This window comes from Salmo trutta, chromosome 38 (genome assembly GCF_901001165.1).
Source record: "Salmo trutta chromosome 38, fSalTru1.1, whole genome shotgun sequence".
NCBI lineage: Eukaryota > Metazoa > Chordata > Actinopteri > Salmoniformes > Salmonidae > Salmo > Salmo trutta.
Genome location: NC_042994.1, coordinates 8477388 through 8503576, shown reverse-complemented (window position 1 = coordinate 8503576; position 26189 = coordinate 8477388). Strand labels below are relative to the sequence as shown.

Genomic DNA, 26189 nt, shown 5'->3' with positions numbered 1-26189 from the left:
CAGACCGGCTGTAATCTTAAACTCCCTGATACAGTATCTACAGCATCTAACGTCTATCCTCCTCCCTAATAAACAAAGGCCACCAGCCACCACTGTCTGGGTGATGTTACCTATCCTCGGAGTACTCGTAGTCCGAGTCCCCGGAGCGGTGCTCCCCGTGGGAGTCATGGTAACGAGAGGGGGAGCAGGAGTGGTGGCGGTTCTGATGGATCTCATCCAGACTCCTGATGGGGTAGGACATAGAGAGGAGTGTTACTGAGGTTTTGGTTACTGAGTGTTACTGTGATAACATTTCACTAATAACGTTGGTTTTGTCATAGTGTGGACATAAAAGGTAATTGATTTGAGCCATAAGAGTGTGCTGAAGAGTCATCCCGGGGGTATGAATGAATGTGAAAAATAGTGAAGACATGAAAACTATGAAATAGCACATATGGAATCATGTAATAACCAAAAAAGTGTTAAACAAATCAAAATATATTTAAAATTTTAGATTCTTCAAAGTAGCCACCCTTTGCCTTGATGACAGCTTTGCACACTTATGGCATTCTCTCAACCAACTTCATGAGGAATGCTTTTCCAACAGTCTTGACGGAGTTCGCACATATGCTGAGCACTTGTTGGCTGCTTTTTCTTCACTCTGTGGTCCAACTCATCCCAAACCATCTAATTTGGGTTGAGGTCGGGTGATTGTGGAGGCCAGGTCATCTGATGCAGCACTCCATCACTCTCCTTCTTGGTCAAATAGCCCTTACACAGCCTGGAGGTGTATTGGGTCATTGTACTGTTGAAAAACAAATGATAGTCCCACTAAGCATAAACCAGATGGGATGGCGTATCACTGCAGAATACTGTGGTAGCCATGCTGGTTAAGTGTGCCTTGAATTCTAAATAAATCACTGACAGTGTCACCAGCAAAGCATCCCCACACCATCACACCTCCTCCTCCATGCTTCACGTGGGAACCAAACAAGCAGAGATCATCCGTTCACCTACTCTGCGTCTCACAAAAACACGGCGGTTGGAATCAAATGTCTGAATTTTGGACTCATCAGACCAAAGGACAGATTTCCACCGGTCTAATGTCCATTGCTCGTGTTTCTTGGCCCAAGCAAGTCCCTTCTTCTTATTGGTGTCCTTTAGTAGTGGTTTCTTTGCAGCAATTCGACCATGAAGGCCTGATTCACACAATCTCCTCTGAACAGTTCATGTTGAGATGTGTCTGTTACTTGAACTCGGTGAAGCATTTATTTGAACTGCAATTTCTGAGGCTGGTAACTCTAATGAACTTATCCTCTGCAGCAGAGGTAACTCTGGGTCTTCCTTTCCTGTGGCGGTCCTCATGAGAGCCAGTTTCATCATAGCGCTTGATGGTTTTTCCAGATTGACTGACCTTCATGTCTTAAAGTAATGAACTGTCCTTTCTCTTTGCTTATTTGAGCTGTTCTTGACATAATATGGACTTGGCATTTTACCAAATAGGGCTATCTTCTGTATACCACCGCTACCTTGTCACAACACAACTGATTGGATCAAATGCATTTAGAAGGAAAGAAATTCCACAAGATAACTTTTAACAAGGCACACCTGTTAATTGAAATGGATTCCAGGTGATTACCTCATGAAGCTGGTTGAGAGAATGCCAAGAGTGTGTAAAGCTGTCATCAAGGCAATGGGTGGCTACTTTGAAGAATATCAAATGTAAAATATATTTTGATTTGTTTAACACTTTTTTGGTTACAACATGATTCCATATGTGTTATTTCATAGTTTTGATGTCTTCACTATTATTCTACAATGTAGAAAATAGTATAAATAAAGAAAAACCTTTGAATGAGTAGCTGTGTCCAAACTGGTACTGTATATATTCAGTGCATTGCAAAAGTATTCACCCCTTGGCATTTTTCCTATTTTGTTCCATTACAACCTGTAATTTAAATTGATTTTTATTTGGATTCATGTAATGGACATACACAAAATAGTCCAAATTGGTAAAGTTAAAAAAAAAGTTTCAAAAAATTCTAAAACATTCTAAACGGAAAAGTGGTGCGTGCATATGTATTCACCCCCTTTGCTATGAAGCCCCTAAATAAGATCTGGTGCAACCAATTACCTTCAGAAGTCACATAAATCAATTAAATAAAGTCCACCTGTGTGCAGATCATGATCTGTCACATGATGTCAGTATATATACACCTGTTTTGAAAGGCCCCAGAGTCTGCAACACCACTAAGCAAGGGGCACCACCAAGCAAGCGGCACCATGAAGACCAAGGAGCTCTCCAAACAGGCCAGGGACAAAGTTGTGGAGAAGTACAGATCAGGGTTGGGTTATAAAATAACAAATAATATCCGAAACTTTGAACATCCCTCGGACCACCATTAAATACATGATTAAAAATGGAAAGAATATGGCACCACAACAAACCTGCCAAAAGAGGGCCGCCCACCAAAACTCACAGACCAGGCAAGGAGGGCATTAATCCGAGAGGCAACAAAGAGACCAAAGATAACCCTGAAGGAGCTGCAAAGCTCCACAGCGGAGATTGGAGTATCTGTCCATAGGACCACTTTAAGCCGTATACTCACAGAGCTGGGCTTTACGGAAGAGCGGCCAGAAAAAAGCCATTGCTTAAAAAAAACAAAATAAGCTAACACTGTTTGGTGTTCGTCAAAAGGCATGTGGGAGACTCCCCAAACATATGGAAGAAGGTACTCTGGTCAGATGAGACAAAAATGTTGCTTTTTGGCTGTCAAGGAAAACGCTATGTCTGGTGCAAACCCAACACCTCTCATCACCCCGAGAACACCATCCCCGCAGTGAAGCATGGTGGTGGCAGCATCATGCTGTGGGGATGTTTTTCATCAGCAGGGACAGGGAAACTGGTCAGAATTGAAGGAATGATGGATGGTTCTAAATACAGGGAAATTCTTGAGGGAAACCTGTTTCAGTCTTCCAGAGATTTGAGACTGGGACGGAGGTTCACCTTCCAGCAGGACAATGACCCTAAGCATACTGCTAAAGCAACACATGAGGGGTTTAAGGAGAAACATTTAAATGTCTTGGAATAGTGTAGTCATAGCCCAGACCTCAATCCAATTGAGAATCGGTGGTATGACTTAAAGATTGCTGTACACCAGCAGGAACCCATCCAACTTGAAGGAGCTGGAGCAGTTTTGCCTTGAAGAATGGGCAAAAATCCCAGTGGCTAGATGTGCCAAGCTTATAGAGACATATCCCAAGAGACTTGCAGCTGTAATTGCTGCAAAAGGTGGCTCTACAAAGTATTGACTTTGGGGGGGTGAATAGTTATGCACGCTCAAGTTTTCAGTTTTTTTGTCTTATTTCTTGTTTGTTTCACAATAAAAAAATATTTTGCATCTTCAAAGTGGTAGGCGTGTTGTGTAAATCCAATGATACAACCCCCCCCCAAAAAAATGTATTTTAATTCCAGGTTTTAAGGCAACAAAATAGGAAAAACGCCAATGCGGGTGAATACTTTCACAAGCCACTCTATAGAAATAGAGAGAAAGAGAGAGAGAGAGAGAGAGAGAGAGAAAGAGATCGAGCGAGAGTGAGAGAGAGAAAGAAAGAAAAAGAGAGAAAGAGAGAGTGAGAGAGAAAGAGAGAGAGAAAGAAAGAGAAAGAAAGAGAGAAAAAAGAGAACAAAAGAGAGAGAGAGAGAGAGAGAGAGAGGGAGCGAGTGAGAGAGAGAAAGGGAAAGAGAGAATAAAGAGAGAAAGAGAGAGCGAGAGAAAGAGAGAGAAATAGAAAAAAGAGAGAGAAAGAGAAATAGAGAGAGAGAGAGAGAGAGAGAGAGAGAAACAATGCAGATGTGTGTGGGTGTAGTCTCGTCGAGAACCAGGCAGCGTGACAACCAAGTGATTCTGATGTATGGCTACGCGAGACTAGTTTAGGTATAACTGTGTGGTACAGAAACTGCAGCTACCTCTGCATGGGGACGTGTGCAGGGCGGGAGCGGGCCCTTGTTATGTCCTCGCGGTGAGGGGACACAGATCTGGAGCGGTGCTGGGCCAGTCTCTGCTGCTCTGGGACAGTCAGGGTGCTGTTCCTCTCCCTCTCCCTCGAGTTACGCTCTGCACCTACACACATAAGGAGGAGGAATCAGAAGTCGTAGCATGTTACCTGCTGACAAAATGTGTCAGTGTTGAGCGCCGCCTCTCAACATTCACTACGCCTTCAGGTGAACGCTTGGTTTTTCCAAAACTACAGAGATCATGCTGGTGCTCAGCTTCTATTAATACAGTTGCCCATAGCAGCTCTAGTCTAATCAAACCCATGCCACGTGAGGGAGCTGAGAGGACAAATGATACAGACTGCAAACTGTAGCACATCATAGTGTGGTATTTTACACTGGACATTTTTATGTTACATTTGAAGAGTTGCATTGGATAGTTACACCAGGTATTGAACTAACTTGTGTACCGGACTGTTTCTGCATTCCACAAAGTTACCCCATTGCCAGCTTGCAACGGCAACCAGACTAAGGCAGAAACTGTCTGGCACCCAGGCTAAGTAGCCTTGTAGCCTTTTTGAAATAGCCGAGCCGGGACAGCACAGTTCACGTTGGCCCTATGGTGTGAATCAGGCACTGGTTTATACACCGTATCCTTGTACGGAGTCACCACTACTTCAGGCTCTACTACCAGACATGCAGGTGACAGCGTCAGTGGAATGGACAGCGACATCACGGCTCTATAGCTCCATGCACTCAGTGCTCCCAGTGGATCTTCTCTACAAGCTGCATTACTACGGTCCGGCAGAGGAGGACAAAGGCTGTGTACAGTATCATGGCAGAACACATACTATAATAGAATTGTAGCAATACCATAGTATCATTGTAGTATACGTTGGTATTACAAAGGGCTGGTAGAAGTACCCCTGCCTGTTTTAAATCAGAGTTAAATCCAAAGTGACGGGTCAAATTGGGAACCAATGACGTTTTTCCCCGATGTAAAACATCTCTGAGGTTGTCAGTTGGGATCAAATTAAGTAGCCCGTGGTTAGAGAGGCCTGATAGGCCGGGGTATGAGGGGAGCTAGAAAGCGTACGCACCTCTCTCCTCCAGTGCTGGACTCTCACTACTTGAAGCTGGGTAACAGTAACCATGCCCCCCCACCCACCTTCAGATACTACCGCTATACCTGTATCATCAAACTCTGTGTCAATGATGCGATGGGACCCTGCACAACGGTGGATAGACACGCACACACACACACACAAGGTAGGGTTACACACACACAGTAGGGTAGAGGGTTTACACGCAGTAGGGTAGAGAGTTTACACACAGAAGGGTTGAGAATTTCCATGGCAGTTGCGATCGATCTCGCACACACAGGAGACAAGTTCATAGGAAGTTCATCTTGGCATACTGTAGCAGGGAGAATCTGTATACCGAGGTCAGTGTCAATACATCACACACACGCACGCACACACACACACACACACACACACACATAATGTATATACTGTACACACATACACACACAAACGCACGCATGCATGCAAGCACACACACTCTCTCGCTTTCTCTCTCTCACACACACACACACACACACACACACACACACACACCAAGACTTACTCTGTAGTTTCTTGCTGGGGCTGTCGTGAGAGGCGTGTCTGCGCGGGAGGTAAGGGGATGGCTGGGGCAGAGGTAGAGAGGACACGTCGTGGGTCTGGAGTTTATACCAGTGAGGAACGTCGTCCAGCAGGGCAGTCTCCAGCTCTATCAGGATCTAGGAGTGAGAGGGAAGAGAGGAGAGAAGGAGGAGGAGAGAAAGTGAGAGACATACAGAACAAGACAACGTCAGCATAGAGGACATGATGGCGTCCGTCTGTGGTTCTCTGTGCATGTTTGAGTTTGCAAATGTGTGTGGATACGTGCAAATGAATGTGTGTGTGTGTTGTTTTCTGTGTATACTGTATGTTTATGAAGAGTTTCATTTCAAAACGCTACATATTCATTTTCACAAATGTTGATAAATTAGCTTTTATTGTTTAAAGAAATTATCAAAGAGATCTTATCCAGAACATTAATAATTTACACACAAATATAATATCTATGAATAAAAAATGACAACAGTAATAATTTACACACAAATGAAGATATAATTCACATGTACTATAAACAGTGTGTGTGTGTGTGTGTGTGTGTGTGTGTGTGTGTGTGTGTGTATCTTACCTCTCCCAGGAAGTCACTCTCCTCCTCCTGTATTCTAGGTTGGTCCCAGACAGTGATCTCCAGCATGCGTTCTCTGAAGTCCCTGCGGTGAACGTGGGAGTACAGGAACGTCTGGTTCCACTTGGGCCCAGCGCTCTTCTTTACCGTCTTGGTCCTGCGCTTGCTCTTATCACTGGGAACATGACAGGGGAGAAGGCAGAGGAATGTTAGGAGAGGGAAGACGAACCTTAGAAGGAGAGTCAAAGGAAGTCAGCGAGTCATGTATGTATCTGTCACATACTGTCCCCATATAAGGGTCTGTGACACCCTATGAGGATGGTGAAATATAACAGAAAACTACATAGACAGGAAGCAAATCAGAAGAGAACGTGTTGACAGTGTGTTTAAGGTATATTGGTTACTGTTACATAAAAAAACGATCAGTTTATGTACAATGTTGAACCCCTGTACTGGTAATATACTTCAGTAATTACTGTGTGTTTACACAGGTATAAGAAGTACTTAACGTTAACCCTAGTAATATGAGAGCGGTTTACCTTCGGTCAGGGAGGAAGTACATCTTGACGTAGGGGTTCCTGGGTCGCCCGTCCGGTCGGGGGGGGTAGGTCTATGGCTTGAAGGACGTTGACGATCAGTTGATGGCCCACTTTGTCATACCACAGCTTTACCTAGGAACAACATCATGGGAAGAGATTAATGTGACTGAATGAATCCAGTTAGAGTAGACCATTGGTTGTGGATTACACAGGACATTGTGAAAAGTGCATTATAGACCATCTATCAATCTGTCTGGCTGTTTGTTCGTAAATCCGTCCGCCCGTCCATACATACATCCATGTATCCAGCCCCCCCAGTACAGTCCAGTATAGTCCGGTGTAGATCCAGTACAGTCCAGTGTAGATCCAGTATAGTCCAGTGTAGATCCAGTACAGTCCAGTGTAGATCCAGTATAGTCCAGTGTAGATCCAGTACAGTCCAGTGTAGATCCAGTACAGTCCAGTGTAGATCCAGTATAGTCCAGTGTAGATCCAGTACAGTCCAGTGTAGATCCAGTATAGTCCAGTGTAGACCCAGTACAGTCTAGTACAGTATAGTCCTGTCAAGTCCAGTATAGTCCAGTACAGTCCAGTATAGTCCAGTGTAGATCCAGTACAGTCCAGTGTAGATCCAGTATAGTCCAGTACAGTCCTGTGTAGATACAGTATAGTCCAGTATAGTCCAGTATAGTCCAGTACAGTCCAGTATAGATCCAGTATAGTCCAGTACAGTCCAGTACAGTCCAGTATAGTTCAGTATAGTCCAGTACAGTCCAGTATAGTCCAGTAAAGTCCAGTACAGTCCAGTGTAGATCCAGTATAGTCCAGTACAGTCCAGTATGGTCCAGTACAGTCCAGTGTAGATCCAGTATAGTCCAGTACAGTCCAGTATAGTCCAGTACAGTCCAGTGTAGATCCAGTACAGTCCAGTATAGTCCAGTGTAGATCCAGTACAGTCCAGTATAGTCCAGTACAGTCCAGTATAGTCCAGTACAGTCCTGTACAGTCCAATCAGGTCCAATCAAGTCCAGTATAGTCCAGTACAGTCCAGTATAGATCCAGTATAGATCCAGTATAGTCCAGTACAGTCCAGTCCAGTGTAGATCCAGTATAGATCCAGTATAGTCCAGTCAAGTCCAGTACAGTCCAGTGTAGATCCAGTATAGTCCAGTATAGTCCAGTGTAGATCCAGTATAGTCCAGTGTAGATTCAGTATAGTCCAGTATAGTCCAGTACGATCCAGTATAGTCCAGTATAGTCCAGTATAGATCCAGTGTAGATCCAGTATAGATCCAGTACAGTCCAGTCAAGTCCAGTACAGTCCAGTGTAGATCCAGTACAGTCCAGTGTAGATTCAGTATAGTCCAGTATAGTCCAGTATAGTCCAGTACAGTCCAGTATAGTCCAGTGTAGATCCAGTATAGTCCAGTATAGTCTAGTATAGATCCAGTCAAGACCAGTACAGTCCAGTGTAGATCCAGTACGTCCAGTACAGTCCAGTATAGTCCAGTACAGTACAGTCCAGTGTAGTCCAGTACAGTCCAGTACAGTCCAGTGTAGTCCAGTACAGTCCAGTGTAGATCCAGTACAGTTCAATAAAGTCCAGTATAGAGCCAGTGCAGTCCAGTATAGTCCATTACAGTCCAGTACAGCCCAGTATAGTGCATTCAAGTCCATTACAGTCCAGTACAGTCCAATAATTGTCCAGTATAGTCCAGTGTAGATCCAGCATATATCCAGTACTCACAGAGAGCTGTCCAGGCAGGATGACAGGGAGGGCTCTGAGGGTAGCAGGGCTGGTGGGGGACATGACCGATATGGAGGGACGCTCCATCTTCTGAGACTCAAAGGAACTGGAGCCCGCTGCCAGGGGAAAGAACCAGGATGTGAAAGACTCAAACAACTCAGTGGGTAGACAGTACTGTATATTAACACCAATTAACTATGCCGTATTGTTCATCAAGGAAAACCAAAGCTTTGTTGACACTTACTCGATTCTAAAGGAGGATGTGATGTTTCTGGAATTCTTGGTATGTCTCTGTAAGATGGGAGGAAGATTACATCAAACATCTGCACAGACCTCTGCAATAGTCCCTGACCAACAGCCATCACCGATCCCCATTCGATACAGAGTACCAGCACATACAATACCTCAATCGTATGTTTGTTTGTATCGAAAAGGAAAAACACAGACACGTACACAAACTGGGTGTTGGGTTAGAGAGCGGTAGTTCATACCCACACATGGGAGAGACGTATGGGTTGAGAGAAGAGAGGGAACTTGCCTTATAAGGCTTTCTCTAAGGTCTAGGATGTTAGGGGTTACATCAGGGTTAGGCCTCAGGGAAGGACTACCGTACGACATAGCGGTCACTATGTCCACAATACGTATGTACTTACTGATACGCTCTATACACCTTTCTCAAGAAGTTATTGGAAATGATGCGGTGGATAGATCTTTTAGGTAAAGAAGACAATGGCCGTCAACATTTCACTTCAAAATTAGAAATAGTCAGAAAAGGGCACACAAAAGTCGCAATATAGTAATAATAGTCCAAAATAGTTGCAGTGTATCGCACAACGATTCCAAAAATGGGAATTTAGCATTTCACACAGGAAGTCAGTCTTACCCAATAGGCCTTGAGACGACTATTTCCACTTGAGGCTCCGCCTTGGATTCCAGAATGATGTTGTACACTTCCTTCTTGGTTGCTCCCGGCAACGACTTCCCGTTCCACTGCAGTACCTCATCACCTAGAAAACAGGAAACAAGATGGCCGACATTAAAACAGCTGATTCATGGGTAAGCATGGAGCCTAGGTTAAAGATAACAAAGGTTAAGATAATGTAATAATTCCATGCAGAAGTGTTAGAAAATAAACCAAATCATTGGACCAGCGCCGGAGTGAAAATGACTAGAAGTGAATGTTACCGGTACAGAAAGTTCACCACCAAAGTGGAAAATAAACAATCGTAGTGTACTCAGCCAACTAAAGAATAATTGTTTTACTGTCATTCTATTCATTTAAATGTTTTTAAAATGATCTACAGCCACTTTATTACTTGATGTCCCGACCGCTGGTAACGTTTTCAAAGCTGATTCTGTAGAATCAGCAACAGCGCTGGTCAAATGAATGTGTTTATTTTCTAACGCTGGCGCATGGAATTATTACGTTGTCTTAACCTCTATTCTTTCAACCTAGCCTGGAGCTTTACTGAACAACCTCTGTTCACAACACAAACAGTGTTCAGGTAGAAATTGGAGATTTTCGCAGCTCAAAAAGAACACACAGACAATCTCACAGAGGTACTAGACTGATGTGCAACACTTCTCCAGCAGATAACCCTGAATGCCTGAATGTTTTTTCTATGTTGCTTACCAGCTCGTAGGTGGCCAACAATATCCGCCAGACTTCCTTTCTTGACTTTGGTGATGAAGGCCCCCAGTCTCCCTGTCTCTGTCATCTTCCCACCCACAACCTAGAAGGGAAACAGAACAAGGGCAGTTCAGACACAAGACCAAGAGCTCAGTACATAGAGATAACAGTGTAATTAAAACACAGCCCCTTGTGTTCAGTGCCAGTATCACCGAATATCCTGGGAAGGTACAAGGTCAGAATGAAGATATGACAATCTGGATACCGTCCCAGCCGAGTACAAATCTACAGTACGTCCCCATAGTTTCCCTTATTATATACTTCTGTGGATAGTACACTAGCATCACTTATATTTGAGTCATTTAGCAGACACTTATCCAGATCAACTTACAGGAGCATTTAGAGTTAAGTGCCTTGCGCCAGGGCACATCAACAGATTTTTTCCAACACCTAGTTGGTTCGGGGATTCAAACCAGCAACCTTTCGGTTACTGGCCCAACGCTCTTAACCGCGAGGCTGCCTAATGTGGAGGTCAGATGTTAGAGACCCGGGTGGGCTCAGTACACAGGGATACACAGTGGTTAGTGTGGTAGTTTTCCCATACTTCCTTTATCATACACATCCTTTAACAGTACACCGTCACACATCTGAGTCTGGGGCTCTGATGTCCTACACCCAACGGTCTCAGTACACAATATACAGCGGTTAATGTGGTAATACTATAGCAATTGAAAGGGATGCTGCTAGTGATTCCCTCTTACCTTTAGCCCTAGTAAGGAGCCTGCCTCGCGGGGCATGGCCAACCTTTTGCTCAGAGTGATGCGTCCGATTAAGTGGTCACCCTCCTTGGACGGCTGCCATGTCACTGGATGCTGTAGAGGGGGAGTAGGGGAGAGGGGGAGATTTCATTCCATCAGACAGAGAGAGAGGCAAAGAGGGAGAGACGGAGAGGGGGGTGTGGTAGAGAGGGGATATAGGTAGTGACAGAGAGGGAGAGGAGCAAGGGTAAGAAAGGTAAAACAAGTTAGGGAGAGAAAGAAAAAGACAGAGAGTCTCTGCATCCCTTGTGAGGACAACTCTCCCACCCAGGCCAACTAGGAGGGACTTGTCCATCCACAATAAACACATACTATATCAATTCACACTCCAAGCAATTATGTCCAGACTAGACTGTTTATAATGTTGTAAGAATCTATATTTAGTAATGAATGGTGGGTAGAGTACGCCCACACACTTACGCAGACACTGCGGGGAATGAAACTAATAGGGCAGAATGTGTGTGCATGCATGTGGGTGTGTGTGTGTGTGTGTGTCTGCGTGTGTGTGTCTATGCGTGCATTTGTGTGTGTGTGTCTGTGTGTGCGTGCCCTAGGGTGGTGAGTCTGAGTTGAGTCAGCTTAAGCAAAACCTAAATCTGTCACTTTCTCCTGAAACTTACATGCCACACAGCGGGATCCAGAGGATGGCAGTCCCAATCACCTGGAGAGAGAGAGAGAGAGAGAGAGAGAGACAGAGAGACAGAGAGAGAGAATGCGAGAGAGAGAGAGAGAGAGAGATAGAGAGAGAGAGAGAAAGAAAGTGAGAGAAAGACAGAGAAAGAGAGAGATCGAGAGAGGCAGATCGAGAGAGACAGATAGATAAGATAAACAGAAAGTGATGAAGAGAGTTAGAGAAAGAGAGAGTTAGATGGACTCTGCATGCAGAATTCTGGAAAAAATAATATCCTTGTACAACGTAAAACACCAAATAATGCATTCAGAGCAGAATTAGGCCGATACACGCTAATTATCCAAATTCAGAAAAGATCCTTTAAATTCTACAACCATCCAAAAGGAAGTGATTCCCAAACCTTCCATAAGAAAGCCATCACCTACAGAGAAATGAACCTGGAGAAGAGCCCTGGGGCTGTGTTCACAAACACAAACAGACACCACAGAGCCCCAGGACAGAAACACAATTAGACCCAATCAAATCATGAGAAAACAAAAAGATCATTATTACACATTGGAAAGATTTTACAAAAAAACTGAGCAAACTAGAATGCTACTTGGCCCTATACAGTGAGTACACAGTGGCAGAATACCTGACCACTGTGACTGACCCAAAATGAAGGAAATCTATGTACAGACTCAGTGAGCATAGCCTTGCTATTGAGAAATGCCACCGAAGGCAGACCTGGCTCTCAAGAGAAGACAGGCTATGTGCACACTGCCCACAGAATTAGGTAGAAGCTGCACTTCCTAACCTCCTGCCAAATGTATGACCATATTAGAGACACATACTATATTTCCCTCAGATTTCACAGACCCACAAAGAATTTGAAAACAAATCCAATTTTGATAAACTCCCATATCTATTGGGTGAAATACCACAGTGTGCCATCACAGCAGCAAGATGTGTGACCTGTTGCCACAAGAAAAAGGCAGCCAGTGAAGAAGAAACTTATATTTATGTTTATTTATTTTCCCTTGTGTACTTTAACTATTTGCACACCGTTACAACACTGTATATAGACATAATATGACATTTGAAATGTCTTTATTCTTTTGGAACTTTTGTAGGTGAAATGTTTACTGTACATTTTTTATTGTTTATTTCACTTTTGTTTATTATCTATTTCACTTGCTTTGGCAATGTAAACATATGTTTCCCATGCCAATGAAGCCTATTAATTGAAATTGAATTAAGAGAGAGAGAGAGACAGATAGATAAGATAAACAGAAAGATAGAGAGAGTTTGAGAAGGAGAGAGTTAGAGACGGAGAGAGAGAGAAAGAGAGGTTCAAGCTAAAACGAGAAAGTCCGTTTCAGTCGCCGTCAGACTACGTCAACTCAGTCCAACACACCAGGAGACAAGGGGACAAACTGGGACCATGTCTGTCTGTCGCCCAACTCTCCAGCCATACTGACAGATGGTGGTGAGACAGAGAGACCGGAGAATGGCCACACTTCAGTCCAGACCAGCTCTACCCATCAACCCAGTCCCACACGTCCTCCAAAGTCTCATACCTCCTTCAAGGCCTCATCCACCCTTTTAAGTCTTCAATGGATGACATCAACAGAATAGCAGGATTAAATTAGATGGGGACTTTGGCGTATGACTTTAGAAATAAGTACAAGTCTCTGAACCTACAGCACGGACCATAGCCAGGCTTGGACACTGATCAGAGACGTGTGTATAAAGAGCTAAGGGAAAGAAAGTGGTCAGGAGAGGAGGGAGAGGAGAGAGGATGTAGGGGGTAAAGTTGAGGGGTGGAACGCAACGGTTTGCTGATTTGGAAGTGAGATCTAAAAAATGTAAAGCGCAATCTGAAATTTGAAAGTGCAATGGGGGAACTACTTCAAAACATTCCTGCTGACTCCTCGATTCAGAGTGCTGACTGTTCCTTTTTCTGTTTTTAGCAGATGAATATTGTACATCAGATCACACGATCTGGAGCACTTCTTTTCTGGGTGCTAACGGGCTAATAATAACTACCGATGATGAATGTTTAGCTATTCAAAATCAACGTCTCCTGTATGTACCTGTACAAACTCAGATCAAATGGTCACAGTTACAAAAACATAGAGAATTTGGAGACTATCCCCTCTCATCCTGAATCTATTTCTATTGACAGGGATAAATCTGGTCAATGTTAGAGGCTGATCCAGGTTCAGATTTAACTTGACCCTGACCCTGTAGTAAGGTCAGCTATCAATGCTGCAGGTTTTACACTAATCTGACAGGAATTGACAACCCTTCTGTGAATAATGTGTTTATGATGTATGTGATCCATAACAATGTATCACAGTGTTATTATATACATTATACTGTATATTATAGTGCTCTATTTAATTATGTGATTTGACCTGAAGGAGGTCATCAGGAGGTCATCGGGAGGGCATCACAGATGGATAGGCCTACACACACAAACACACACTGTCTAAAAACACACTGAAGAATTAGCATCTAAAACACTAAAATTAACCTTAGGTCTGATTTCTCCTGTCATTTCCTCCTTACTATATTATCTTCCATTACTTGACACTTTTGAAGAAGCCAACCAATCAGACTGGCTGAATCTCCACTCCCTCCTTTAACTGTAAACAGTGAACTCTTAGCTCCTTATTCAATCCCAAAATACACTCTTAGCTCCTAAATCAATCCCAAATGCATCTTTAAATAGATTCTTAATTTCATAAAGGTGTCCTCCTTGAGCTTTTATAAAAGCCCTAGTTAATTTTGCAAAATATAGCCTGCATCAGGAGCGTATTCAAACTGCTAACCTCCCAACAAGATATTAGACTACATCTCATTTGACTGGTTTGATTGCAACAGTAAAGCTGTCTCGCAGGTCTACTAAATAGCATATAAAGTAGGTTTGGGGTGTATCTGTACCCACGCTTACAATTTGGAGCAGTTCAAGTGTTTTACTGTAAATGAAAAACACACAACAACACGGAAGTTGACCGAACTGTCTCGTTGTAAGATTTTAGATTAACCAACCATATATCCATCTATGCCATCAATACTTTATCCAAAAAGAATAGAATGAAGCAGTATTCATTGGACATACATTGTCCTCATGAACCCAGGCTTTCACAGCTGAGTTACACGTCACATAGCTACATTTAGCGTTTAGCCTTGTCCTGTCTCTGAATTTGTTTACCGCGGACAACATCAAATGTGAATCCCATGCTGGATTGGGACTGGCGTACTCCTAAAGTAAACACTGCTAAACACTTGCTAGCTACGCCACCTAACTTTCTAACTATTTCTCCGCCTGTCGCCCCCATTAAACACCCTATTCCCATGTGTTAACCTAATCTGATAATCTAATTTGGGATTGGGATTGGCCTGGAGCGACCAGTGGTGGTGGTGAGTGGTGAGTGAGATGAGTACACAGATAAACAAAACGACAACCGTCGTCATGGCATCCTCCCTCGACACGCTAACCGCTAAAATATCATAGCTTAATTTAGTCTAGAAGATTGAATTGCAAAGCTGTTGCAGGCCGGCGTGAGCAAACGAGAGGCCAAAACTGAACATGCGGCCGGCCACAATGGTGACACCCAAACTCGATGATATCTTATCCGTTAACGGCAGGATGCAGCCGGTGTTTGGCGGGGAAGCTTTACGTAGCGTTAGCCGCACTAGCCACTGACCTAATTCTGCCAAATCTGCTGGCCTAAATCACAGGACGTTTCCTACATGAAAGAGAGCTGTCCTGTTCCAGGATGGGAAGCAATAGAGTTTAGCTTCAGCGGTGTGGGTGAATGACAGTGTTGTACCGAGTCAAGGCTATAGCACATTATAGGCAGGGAGATACAGTCCCAGTAAGGTTTGAAATATACATTTAAATTCTTTATTTTGATGGAAACCTAGCGCAAAGCGATTTTGATAATAACAAAATAGTTAAGAAAGAATATTGCATTAGTAGCGACACCTGACAGGTGACCATAAAACCATAAATTCTAACGAAAGTTTGATCATTCCACCAATGTCGACAATACTGAGACAAAACCAGCTAATATAGATGATTCGATCTGATAGAAAACTGAAGACTCAGACCTTTCTTGCAGACACTCTCCATACAGGTAGCCATAACACCAACTCAAAACAGATTTGATCATTCTTCCAATGTTAAAATATCTGAATGCATCACCAATCATATTGACACGAGAAGAGCTAACAGAGAGAGAGAGAGCAGTAATCTGACCTTTCTCACTGACGCTCTCCATGTCCACGTCCTCACAGCTGGTGTACTCGGGCGTGGAGGCGCCCTCCTCCTCTGAGCTGCTGATAGACATCTGCCTCTTGTTGACGCCCCGTTTGCTCTTGTAGGGCCTGGGTGGGGGCGGCCGCAGCGACTCCGACTGGTCCGAGCTCTGGGAGTTCTTCCGCAGCAGGCTGTCCCCGGACTTCTCCCTCCTAGCCTTGTGCATCATGGCTGCCTGGGAGTTGGGGTCCAGCTGGCTGGGGTGGGGTCCCTTAGGGGGGTCCCAGCCTGCTGGAGGGGGGGGTCCTTGGTGGGAGTGAGGAGCACCAGGATGGGGGCCCGTTCGTGGGCCACCACCGGATGGTTGAAGGGGTCCGTGGTTCTGGTTCTGTTTGAGGAGGGGGGGACCTCCCTGGGGTCCCTGCCCCATTCCACCACCCCCACCACCCCCCACGGTCCTGTCCATGGAGTAGGCGCGGTGGTTCTCCAAGGACACCTTGCGGTCCGGTTCTCCACCACCCCCACCGCCGCCCCTCCGGAGACGATTCTCAGGCACATCCCCCATGTTCCCTCCCCCGCCCTCCAGCCCCACCTCATTGATGGCGTTGTTGCTGTGGCGCCGCTCGTGGCGCACCTTCGACACCTTGGCGTGCATGCGCATCTCCTGCTCCTCCTTCTGCGGCTTGACCGGGTAGCGCGCCAGGTTGGGGTCGCTGCGGTAACGCGTCTGGAACTCCTCCTCCTGGCGCCGCTTGCGCTCCAGCTCATCCTCCTCCGGGGGGCGTCTCCGGAGGTCGGGGCGATTTCCTTGGTCGCCGCCGTCGGGGTAGTCATGGGAGCGGACCTTCTCCAGGTGCCGGCCGTCCCGCCAGTCTATGTCCCCAGGACCACAGAACTCCTCCTGGGAGGCCACGGTCTGAAGCTTCCCCGGGGGTCCCCGGCCTCCTCTACCACGACCCAGACCACCGGGCTTACCGTTCTGCTCATGGAGGGACACAGGTCTTTTCCTGAAGAGAAGAGAAGGGTGACCATAATGGACATTGATATAACATTACACACTTGTTGTTTTGTTAACATAATACCATGTAGTAACACAACAAAAAAGCCTACTCAGATATACCGGACAAATTATGGTCAGTACCAGTTATTACTGGTAGAATGAAAGCAATGATGATAAAGACAGGGAAATAATTCAAAATAGAGGAATATGTACAGAACTGAAATGAGATTCTATTTCCATGGGAAAATGTTCCTACTGATGGTTAACCTGGGTATGGATCATCCAACAACAGTGTGGAATAGGGACAGCATTTTGAGTGATGCATTCAAGCCGGACCTAAACGGACTCACCCATTAGAAGCAAAACAAAATATATTAATCATGGACCTTTCAAGAATAAAACATGTAACCCAGCTTCTGCTTTGGCTAAGCTTGGACAGCGCTATTTTTTTTGATCCAGTGGGGATTAAAAAATCAAGTGCTGCAACCCATATACCACAACACACACCGAAAATGGGTCACTCCCAACATCAGAGGATTTGCGTTCCTGTCAAATGCGGAAAAAATATGACCAAAGTATGTCCAATGTTGAATGAGACAAATGAGGCTACATGTGTAAACTGACAGTGTCAACAAGACCGTGTTAGACAAAACAGATGCTGCATTAGCCTAATTCATCCAATCACAACAAAGTCAAATATATTAAATAGGACTAACTTGTACACGACTCAGATGTACAACAATAAAAAAGACCCAATGTAAAAACTACCATATCATCTAAAAGAGGCGCAGGTCAAGATACTTAATACCTAGACTCTGATACAGTCCCAAAATGTTTTGCATGTCAGCAATCAAGTTTTCAAGATAGAGGACTTTCAAAAAGCTAATTGTAGCTTGCCACAAAACGCATCTTATGAAGTAAAAAAAAAAAAGATCAAAAGATACTTTTCGAGTGGATTATTCCTTTAAGTGTCTACAATCAAAGGGATTAAGGGGAGGTGATAATAGTAGAGTGGATGAGAGAAAGTCTTGTACAAAGTGGCATTTACAACAATACTAAGTACTATCAGCAATCAAAACAGGCCCCTAGATAACCAATACAGTGACGTAGACTCTGGTTTGAGCCTCTACAGCCAGAGAGGTGAAAGCAGGGATTGTGAGAGGACAGGTGAAAGTGTTTTAGGGATTAGAGCGTTTGTGTCGACGATGTCCTACTTGTCTCGTGGTGGTTCGCTCCGAGCGCGTGACGCCGGCATGGTGTCCAACGCTCCTTTGGCCGGTACCGTTGGCGGCTGAGGCGTTCCGTCGGGCGCCGCCCCTGCGTTACCGCTGGAAGAGGGCGGGGCCTGGGACCTGGAGCGGAGTAGCTTCCTGTCCCCCCGTTGGGTGTCACCCCCCGTGGGCGGGGCGTTCAGGCCGCCATCCAGGCTCATCTGCCTCGCCCCCGGCCCCGAAAACCATTCTCCCGATTTGGTGAGGATCTCCTGTTGCTTACGGCACAGGTTGCATACCCACATTACCTACAGGGGTGAAGGAGGAGAGGAGGAAGTTAGCTATTACATACATGTACAGTATGCAGTAGTAGCCTGTGTCTATAGAGAGAAAGAGAGCATGGTCAATTCCATTTCCCGATTCCTATTTTCTTAATTGAAAAGCAAACCCTGAATTGACTGAATTGAAATGGAATTGACCCTAACATTGTCTCTTAGACAGAGAATGTATAGTACTATACAATACCTCAATACTATAGTCATCTAATTCTATTCCTATGAGGTTAACATCAGAAGACTCGTGGGGTTGCAGATGTTGTCATATATCCATTGCAGTCCACTTTTTAGGGAACGGTCATCTCTAGTCCATATGCAAAACAGATTCAGTCGTGAGGTAGAGAAATGTTAGCTTAGCTATTTTAGCTTGGAGTATTTTAGCTTGGAGTATTTTAGCTTGGAGTCTTTTAGCTTGGAGTATTTTAGCTTGGAGTATTTTAGCTTGGAGTATTTTCGACAGACAACAGGTCATTGTTATACAGGCAAGGAAAGGGCAGGACTGGTGACAGAACTACAAACAGGCACAGACAGATAGAGGATCTTAGTAAGACACAAGCAAGTACAAGTCACAGCGTTATATTCTTTCTCATGTTTTATTTTAGTCTCTTGACTCTGATTGAGTATTGGTGATAGCTCATCTGTCAGACAGGGGATCAAGGTTTCTTAAAGTACCCTAGTACCCCCCCCCCCCCACGCTCCCCCCTCCCTCCCCACGCTCCCCCTCCCCCCCATGCTCCCCCCACGCTCCCCCTCCCCCCCACGCCCCCCCTCCCCCCACGCTCCCCCCCCCCCCCCCCCACGCTCCCCCCTCCCTCCCCACGCTCCCCCCTCCCTCCCCCCCCTCCCTCCCCCAGCCTCCACTCTCTTTAGCCTCTTCCTCCCTTCTCATACAGGTTGCTGCAGATTAAAAATGAAAGGCCACATGGTTGCAGATATGGCGGGAGACAGAGTGCACCATTTCACTATGTCCATTTTCGATGGAAAACTGGGCCTAGCCTGTAGCCTGATATGCCAATATACACTCAGTATACAAAACTCTTTCCTTGCCATAGACTGACCAGGTGAATCCAGGAGAAAGCTATGATCCCTTATTGATGTCACTTGTTAAATCCACTTTAATAAGTGTAGATGAAGGGGACGAGACAAGTTAGAGAAGGATTTGTATGCCTTGAGACAATTGAGACATGGATTGTGTATGTGTGCCATTCAGAGGGTGAATGGGCAAGACAAAAGATTTAAGTGCTTTGAACGGGGTGTGGTAGTAGGTACCAGGCGCACTGGTTTGTAACAAAAACTGCAATGCGCTCAACAGTTTCCCGTGTGTATCAAGAATGGTTCACCACCCAAAGGACATCCAGCCAACTTGACACAACTGTGGGAAGCATTGGAGTCAACATGGGCCAGCATCCCTGTGGAATGCTTTTGACACCTTGGAGAGTCCAACGAATTGAGGCTGTTAGGATGCAACTCAATATTAGGAAGCTGTTCTTAATGTTTTGTACACTCACTGTAGGTTAAAATGCGCTCTGTGAAATATCACAGCATTTTACTTACACATTGAGATAAGGAAACAGCCCAGAAAATATCACAAATTTGTAATAATACTGTTACCACTTGAGGAAATTCAACATATTCTACAAGGCTACAAATGTATAAAAGGTGATCCAATATGAACGCAGTATCTAGTTAAACAGAGTAGGCTTGATATGGATGGGATGTCGTTACCATGGAGAAAGCAGTAGCCTGTTGCCTATGGCGGACAAGGCTGTTAATCTCCCACAGCGGATGATGGTACAGAACATTAACTGGCCAGCAAGGAAAGCCAGCTAGAATATCCACCATCCACCAAAAGCTATTTATCGTTCCACACCAGGTACCAAAGGAACATTCTTAATTCAATAACTGGTTACAGTATCGGCCCTGAAGAGAAGACGGAAGTGAAAGCTAGGAAATTGACAACGATCTGAACATAACACTGTGGAAGACCATGATTTGAGAGGACAAGTCTCAGATATACAGGTGCATCTACTGATTGCTGTTCACAAAAGTATAAAATAAAAATAAATTATTTGACCAGGCAAGTCAGTTAAGAACAAATTCGTATTTTCAATGACAGCCTGGGAACAGTGGGTTAACTGCCTTGTTCAAGGGCAGAACGACAGAGTTTTACCTTGTCGGGTCGGGGATTTGATCTCGCAACCTTTCGGGTACAAGTCCAACACTCTAACCCCTAGGCTACCTGCCACCCTAATAATAATAAATAGATAAAAATGATCTACTGTTGGTAGAAATCATTGGTCAACTCAAGTCAGCTATTTGATGGTCCTACGAACAACAACCCCGAATGGAACAACAGCAACATTAAAGAAAGGTTCCATACTCACATGTAGCCATGGCTACTGAAAATCGCCTCCCTCCCAACGCAGAGAAAAACAGATTTATCTCTACTCCAGTGTATAATCCCAAAGTACTATTCCTTGTATTAGCGTTTAGAAGTCTTTGTTTGCATCCCAAAACACAACCTAATGTGAAACATGCTCTTTGATGGAGGGTTGGTCGAATGGACAGTTCGTTTAGCGGTTAGCTTTTTAGCGAACCGGCGCGCATCATGCGTACCCTGATTGAATCCTCTGTTTGGCTCCAGGCCACACTAATCTAAAGTAAATCAGCTGTGTGCAGCTGTGGCCCACAGCTGTCGAGCTGGACACACACACACACATTCAGTTGTTCTAATACACACATACCTACAGTACATACAATCTCTCCCTCTCTCTCTCTCTCTCTCTCTCACTCTCTCAGTCTCTCACACTCACACACACATACATGCTCTCTCTCTCTCTCTCTTTCTCGCTCACTCTCCCACTCTCTCACACTCTCACACTCTTACATTCACTCACACACATACTCTCTCTCTCTCTCTCTCTCTCTCTCTCTCACACACTCTCTCACTCTCTCACACACACACACTCTCTCTGTTCTCAGGCAGGTTAGTTTGGAGTAGACCACAGCTAATCCCCTCAGCTCCTCACCATTACGCAACATCATCATCAGTCAGGACAATACCCACCAGCCGGTTTCAGATAGCAGCCGTGCGCAAGGCCGGTAGGCTATGCTACCGCTAAACCATATCCCTTATACTCCCTCCCCTTAATTATTCAGCTGTTTGGTGATTATCATTATCATTATCAATCATTCAGAGTGCATTCTGGGAAATCCCGTTTTATCAGGCCAGGAATGTAAAGTATATTTTAGGTAGGCCTATAGTGTCAGTATTAAGGCCATCATTTCAAATATCCATCTAGGGATGCGGTCAATATTTGCATGTGTCTCAAAGAGGACGGTAAGAAATGTTAACATTTTAGACTCTATAGCAAAGAACTGACAAAGGAAAAAGGTCCAGTTTAACTTCACGGTAAACAGGGAGATTTTTTTTCTCATGGTTGAGGAAGACGAAAGAAATGAATCCGATGGGTAATCCTTAAATGAGATCGTATTCAAGCAGCACGCACACAAGGAAATACGGTCCACACACACACACACACACACACACACACACACACACACACACACACACACACACACACACACACACACACACACACACACTGACAAATGGCGCTCCACAGGACACGGTGCGATGAACTGGAGGTGACACCACAGTGGGCTGCTTCTTGAGCGAGCCGTCTGATTGGCTGCCATCACACGCTAACCATGCTTAAGCAGCAAGCAAGGAAGCCCTTCACATATTACATGTGTCACACAATAGGGTGGGGTTCCTAACACAGACCAAAATAGAATTTTAAATGGAAATCAACTGTTTCGTCTCCACAATGACAGTAAAACGAATGTGTGTGTGTCTTGAGTATGAGCAATGCCATTTCTAATGTGTTACTGCACCAATCTCACCCTGCCTAACAGAATTCAGTTCACCATGGTAACCAAGTCACTGAGTACAGAGAGAGAGAGAGAGAGAGAGAGAGAGAGAGAGAGAGAGAGAGAAAGATTGTACTAACAATGCCAAGACTGGGAACAGCAAGTAAGTGGGGAGCTAAAAGAACTGTGTGGTTTCCTATGAGCTCTCTGTGACATCATAATATATCATCATCCTCAAACAAACTAAAGAGCCTCATATGGGCTACAAGACTAACCTAAATCACAACACATATCTACCCAGTCACACCTGCAGCCAACTCGAACCGGATTAGTCATAAAAGGACACGACAACAACTGACAGGTCTTAAGTCATGTTTATGACAGTTTTAAACCATGTCAGCGGCAGGTACTGTCAAAACAGTTTGACTGAAAAAACACAAACCGCAAAAGCCAAAATACAACGTTTAACCAACGTTACAATAACCTCAATCCCACACATCCTGCGTTGCCTAACAACCCACCACCTTCCTCGTACGGCTAACCCGCTTGACGCAGCAGACCGACTTGACAAAACACACACTGTCCACCCTAAAGGTATCTAAAAGTAAATAAAATGTCATTAATTTGATGTATCTCTTTTTCTAAAGCCACACCTCTGTCCTTGTTTTACATGGTCTCAAACCTACGCAGAGGAGAGAATAGCACATACACAATATCAACATGTAGGCCACTAAAACCTGGGTGTATTCTGTGTGGGAGAGAAACACGCACACGCAAACACATACACACACGCGTACACACACACAGAATAATCCTGAGCTGGAATGATTAGGCCCTACGTTCCTGGATTGTGTGACGTGTGTGTGTGTGTGTGTGTGTGTGTGTGTGTGTGTGTGTGTGTGTGTGTGTGTGTGTGTGTGTGTGTGTGTGTGTGTGTGTGTGTGTGTGTGTGTGTGTGTGTGTGCGCAGGCCTGCATGAGGAACAGTGATCATGCAAGTTAATTGGTCAGTGTTAGGAACCCCACCCTATTGTGTGACACATGTAATATGTGAAGGGCTTCCTTGCTTGCGGCTAAAGCATGGTTAGCGTGTGATGGCAGGGCCACCTCTCAGACAGCCAATCTGACGCCTCGCTCAAGAAGCAGCTCACTGTGGTGTTACCTCCACTTCATCGCACTGCGTCTTGTGGAGCGTCATGTGTCAAAGACTCTGTGTGTGTGTTAGTGGGTGTGAAAGCTTTTCCCCTGGACGTGCATGGGAGTGTGTGTGTGTGTGTGTGTGTGTGTGTGTGTGTGTGTGTGTGTGTGTGTGTGTGTGTGTGTGTGTGTGTGTGTGTGTGTGTGTGTGTGTGTGTGTGAGTATGAGCAATGCCATTTCTAACAGGTCTCACCCTGCCTAACAGAATACAGTTCACCATGGTAACCAAATCATTGAGTACAGAGAGCCACGTCAGCGGCAGGCACTGTCAGAAAAGTTTGACTGAAAAAGACTAACGGCAAAAACCAAAATACAACGTTTAACCAACGTTAGAACAACCTCAATCCCACACAACCTGCGTTGCCGAACAAACCACCGCCTTCCTCGTACCAGCGACCCACCTGACGAGGCAGACCGACTTGACGAATGGCGACATCTTACAGCCGTCATTAATCAACACGCTCTTTTCTACCCCACGCCCCTCCATCATCTCCATCTCAGACACTCTATCCAGCCGTTTCTGTTGCCAAAACAGGGGAGGTGGGGATAGCGACAGTAACAGCGGGCGCGGCGGCGGCGGGAATAGCTGGGAATTCTGTAAACGTCGTCTTTTTCCTTAACTGGGTGGAATAGATGGAGGCCCGGGGTGGTGGAATGGATAGGAAAGTGTTCAGTGAGCGAGCTCAGTACAGCCTCCAACGACAGATTGACATATGGGGCGGCAGCGGTGCCAGGCAGAAAACTACCATCCGTCGGGGAATGTTAAATCCTACAGACGAGGAAGAAAGACGACCACAAAACACGATAATGCTCCATTTGTGTAAATAAGGCTATAGATCAACTAGGAATAGGTATTGGCTTCCTTCTGCAGCCGAGCCCCGTAAACTACAAGACAGTTCAGTGTTAGACTGAATGGCATTCTACCCTATAAAAGCTAATACTGCTAAGGACACAACAGAAACCCTTCTAGTATTATTATCCCATTGTGTTTGTATAGGCCTTTCTGTAACGCCAAACTGATCCTGGAACTGTTCACTAATACAGTTACTGTTACCGTTATTATTCTATAAAAGGCATTACAGTAATGTTTTATGGCAGACCGCTGGGTTAGTCATCCAATGCTGAGAAACCTGACAGAGATTATGAAGTGCATTCTCTTCCTGTAAAAAAGTGCAGTGTCGGCTCGATGCAGTGTGGGAGTGGGAGAGTTGGTGTGTGTGTGTATGTGTGTGTCCGGTGTGAGTGCGTGTGTCTGTGCGTGCGTCTGGTTTGTCCAAGCAGTAAAGAGGTGTTTGCATATTTGTGTCTGTGTACATTAGTGTGTGTATGTGAGTCTCCACTACAGAAAGAGGAGACAGATTGGCTCTGATTCGTTCATTCCCTCTCTATCGCTCTCTTTCTCTCTCTTGCTCTCTTTCTCTCTCTTGCTCTCTTTCTTTCTCTCGCAGCCATCTGGAGATGACATTAAACACACATAAACAAACACTCTGCAATTAATACACCAAGACAAGTGAAAGCAACTAGACTCGCGAGGACAACTAGTCTCTTGTCTGTGAAGAATATAACATGATAAATTGTTATATTTGTGTAAATCGTACATTTAAACTGTGATTGTATCGTAATATGATGAAATAAATGTAATTTGACCCTTATTTCCACTATAGAATATACATTATTCAAAGATTTATGTTAACCAAACAGTGTCTCTGAGAATGAGTCATATCCACCACAATTGAATGAAATACCCGTTGGAAACATAGACAACCCATATACTGCAGTTAATTAACACAGAAATAATAAAACAGACACACACACACATAGACACACACACACATAGACACACACACAAAGGGACGAATCCAGGGGCTTTGATTTAAAGGCTTGGCATGTACTGTAACAGTGACAGTGTAAGTCTGTTAGCTGGGCTAAGGTGTGGAAGTCTTGATATTGAACGTAGACAACACTGACAAACGCTGACAGGGAGAGGCGAGGGGCTATGAGGGACTAGGAATGGGCCCTAGCCTAGACCCTCCACCCCTGACCGCAGTCCACTGTCTTAAGCAGCCGCAGAGTCCAATCCAAAGACTTGCATCCTTCCCCTCTGCCCCTGTCGACTTCCCCTCAGATCCGAATCTGAAAAGATAGGATGCTTGAGAGCAAAAATTGGCTTTAAAAGCTCCAATCCAGCAAAAGGATTTTTGGTTGTTTTCTCCTTACTTAGAGTGGACAAGTACAGAGGGGAAGGTGGCAAGTATACAAACTGGAACCCAGCCTCGGCCTCCCATCTCCCTGTGCCAGGGGCTGGTCTGTATGCTCATCACAGACAGGCAGGTAAAGCATGCACGGGCATAAGTGTGCACATTCCCTCTGCAGTCACAACAAGGGTCTTATAGTCAGATAAGGTGCTTCTGCGTGCCAACAAACACCCTGTGCCCTTGTACCCCCAACAAACACCCTGTGCCCTTGTACCCCATTTCCCCCCTATCTTGTATATTACACCCAGTTCCTCCTGGCACAGCCATGCCTACAGCCATAGAGAGAGGAGTTGTGTAAGGGAGGTGCCCATCCAGGGGTGTCTAGGAATGCCCACCCAGACAGCCAGGCATGGCTCATGCTCGCCCGCTTCCCAAATTGCAGCTGAGGTGTGACATTAAATAACTACAGTTATAGTGACCCATGCAAAAACTCCATTACCCAGCAGGCCTTACCCTGTCCTTCACTATGAGACACTTTGCAAGAGGAAGAGACAGACAATGG

General features: G+C 45.0%; 1 protein-coding gene and 1 pseudogene across 1 annotated transcript in view; both read right to left on the bottom strand.

Annotated features, from left to right (window-relative positions):
- The window catches only part of LOC115177794 (regulating synaptic membrane exocytosis protein 1-like), a 43436-nt pseudogene extending 27170 nt beyond the window's left edge, over positions 1-16266 (bottom strand).
- A 76-nt stretch (positions 16267-16342) lies between these two features.
- Positions 16343-26189, bottom strand: part of LOC115177933 (regulating synaptic membrane exocytosis protein 1-like) — a gene marked incomplete at its 3' end in the record, with an annotated part of 52996 nt that continues 43149 nt past the window's right edge. The window contains exons 4-6 of the mRNA XM_029738927.1: positions 26141-26161; positions 18031-18335; positions 16343-16823 (exon numbers count right to left, since the gene is read on the bottom strand). Of these exons, the coding sequence (XP_029594787.1) occupies positions 16343-16823; positions 18031-18335; positions 26141-26161 (807 nt within the window). The remainder of the gene's footprint in view (positions 16824-18030; positions 18336-26140; positions 26162-26189) is intronic.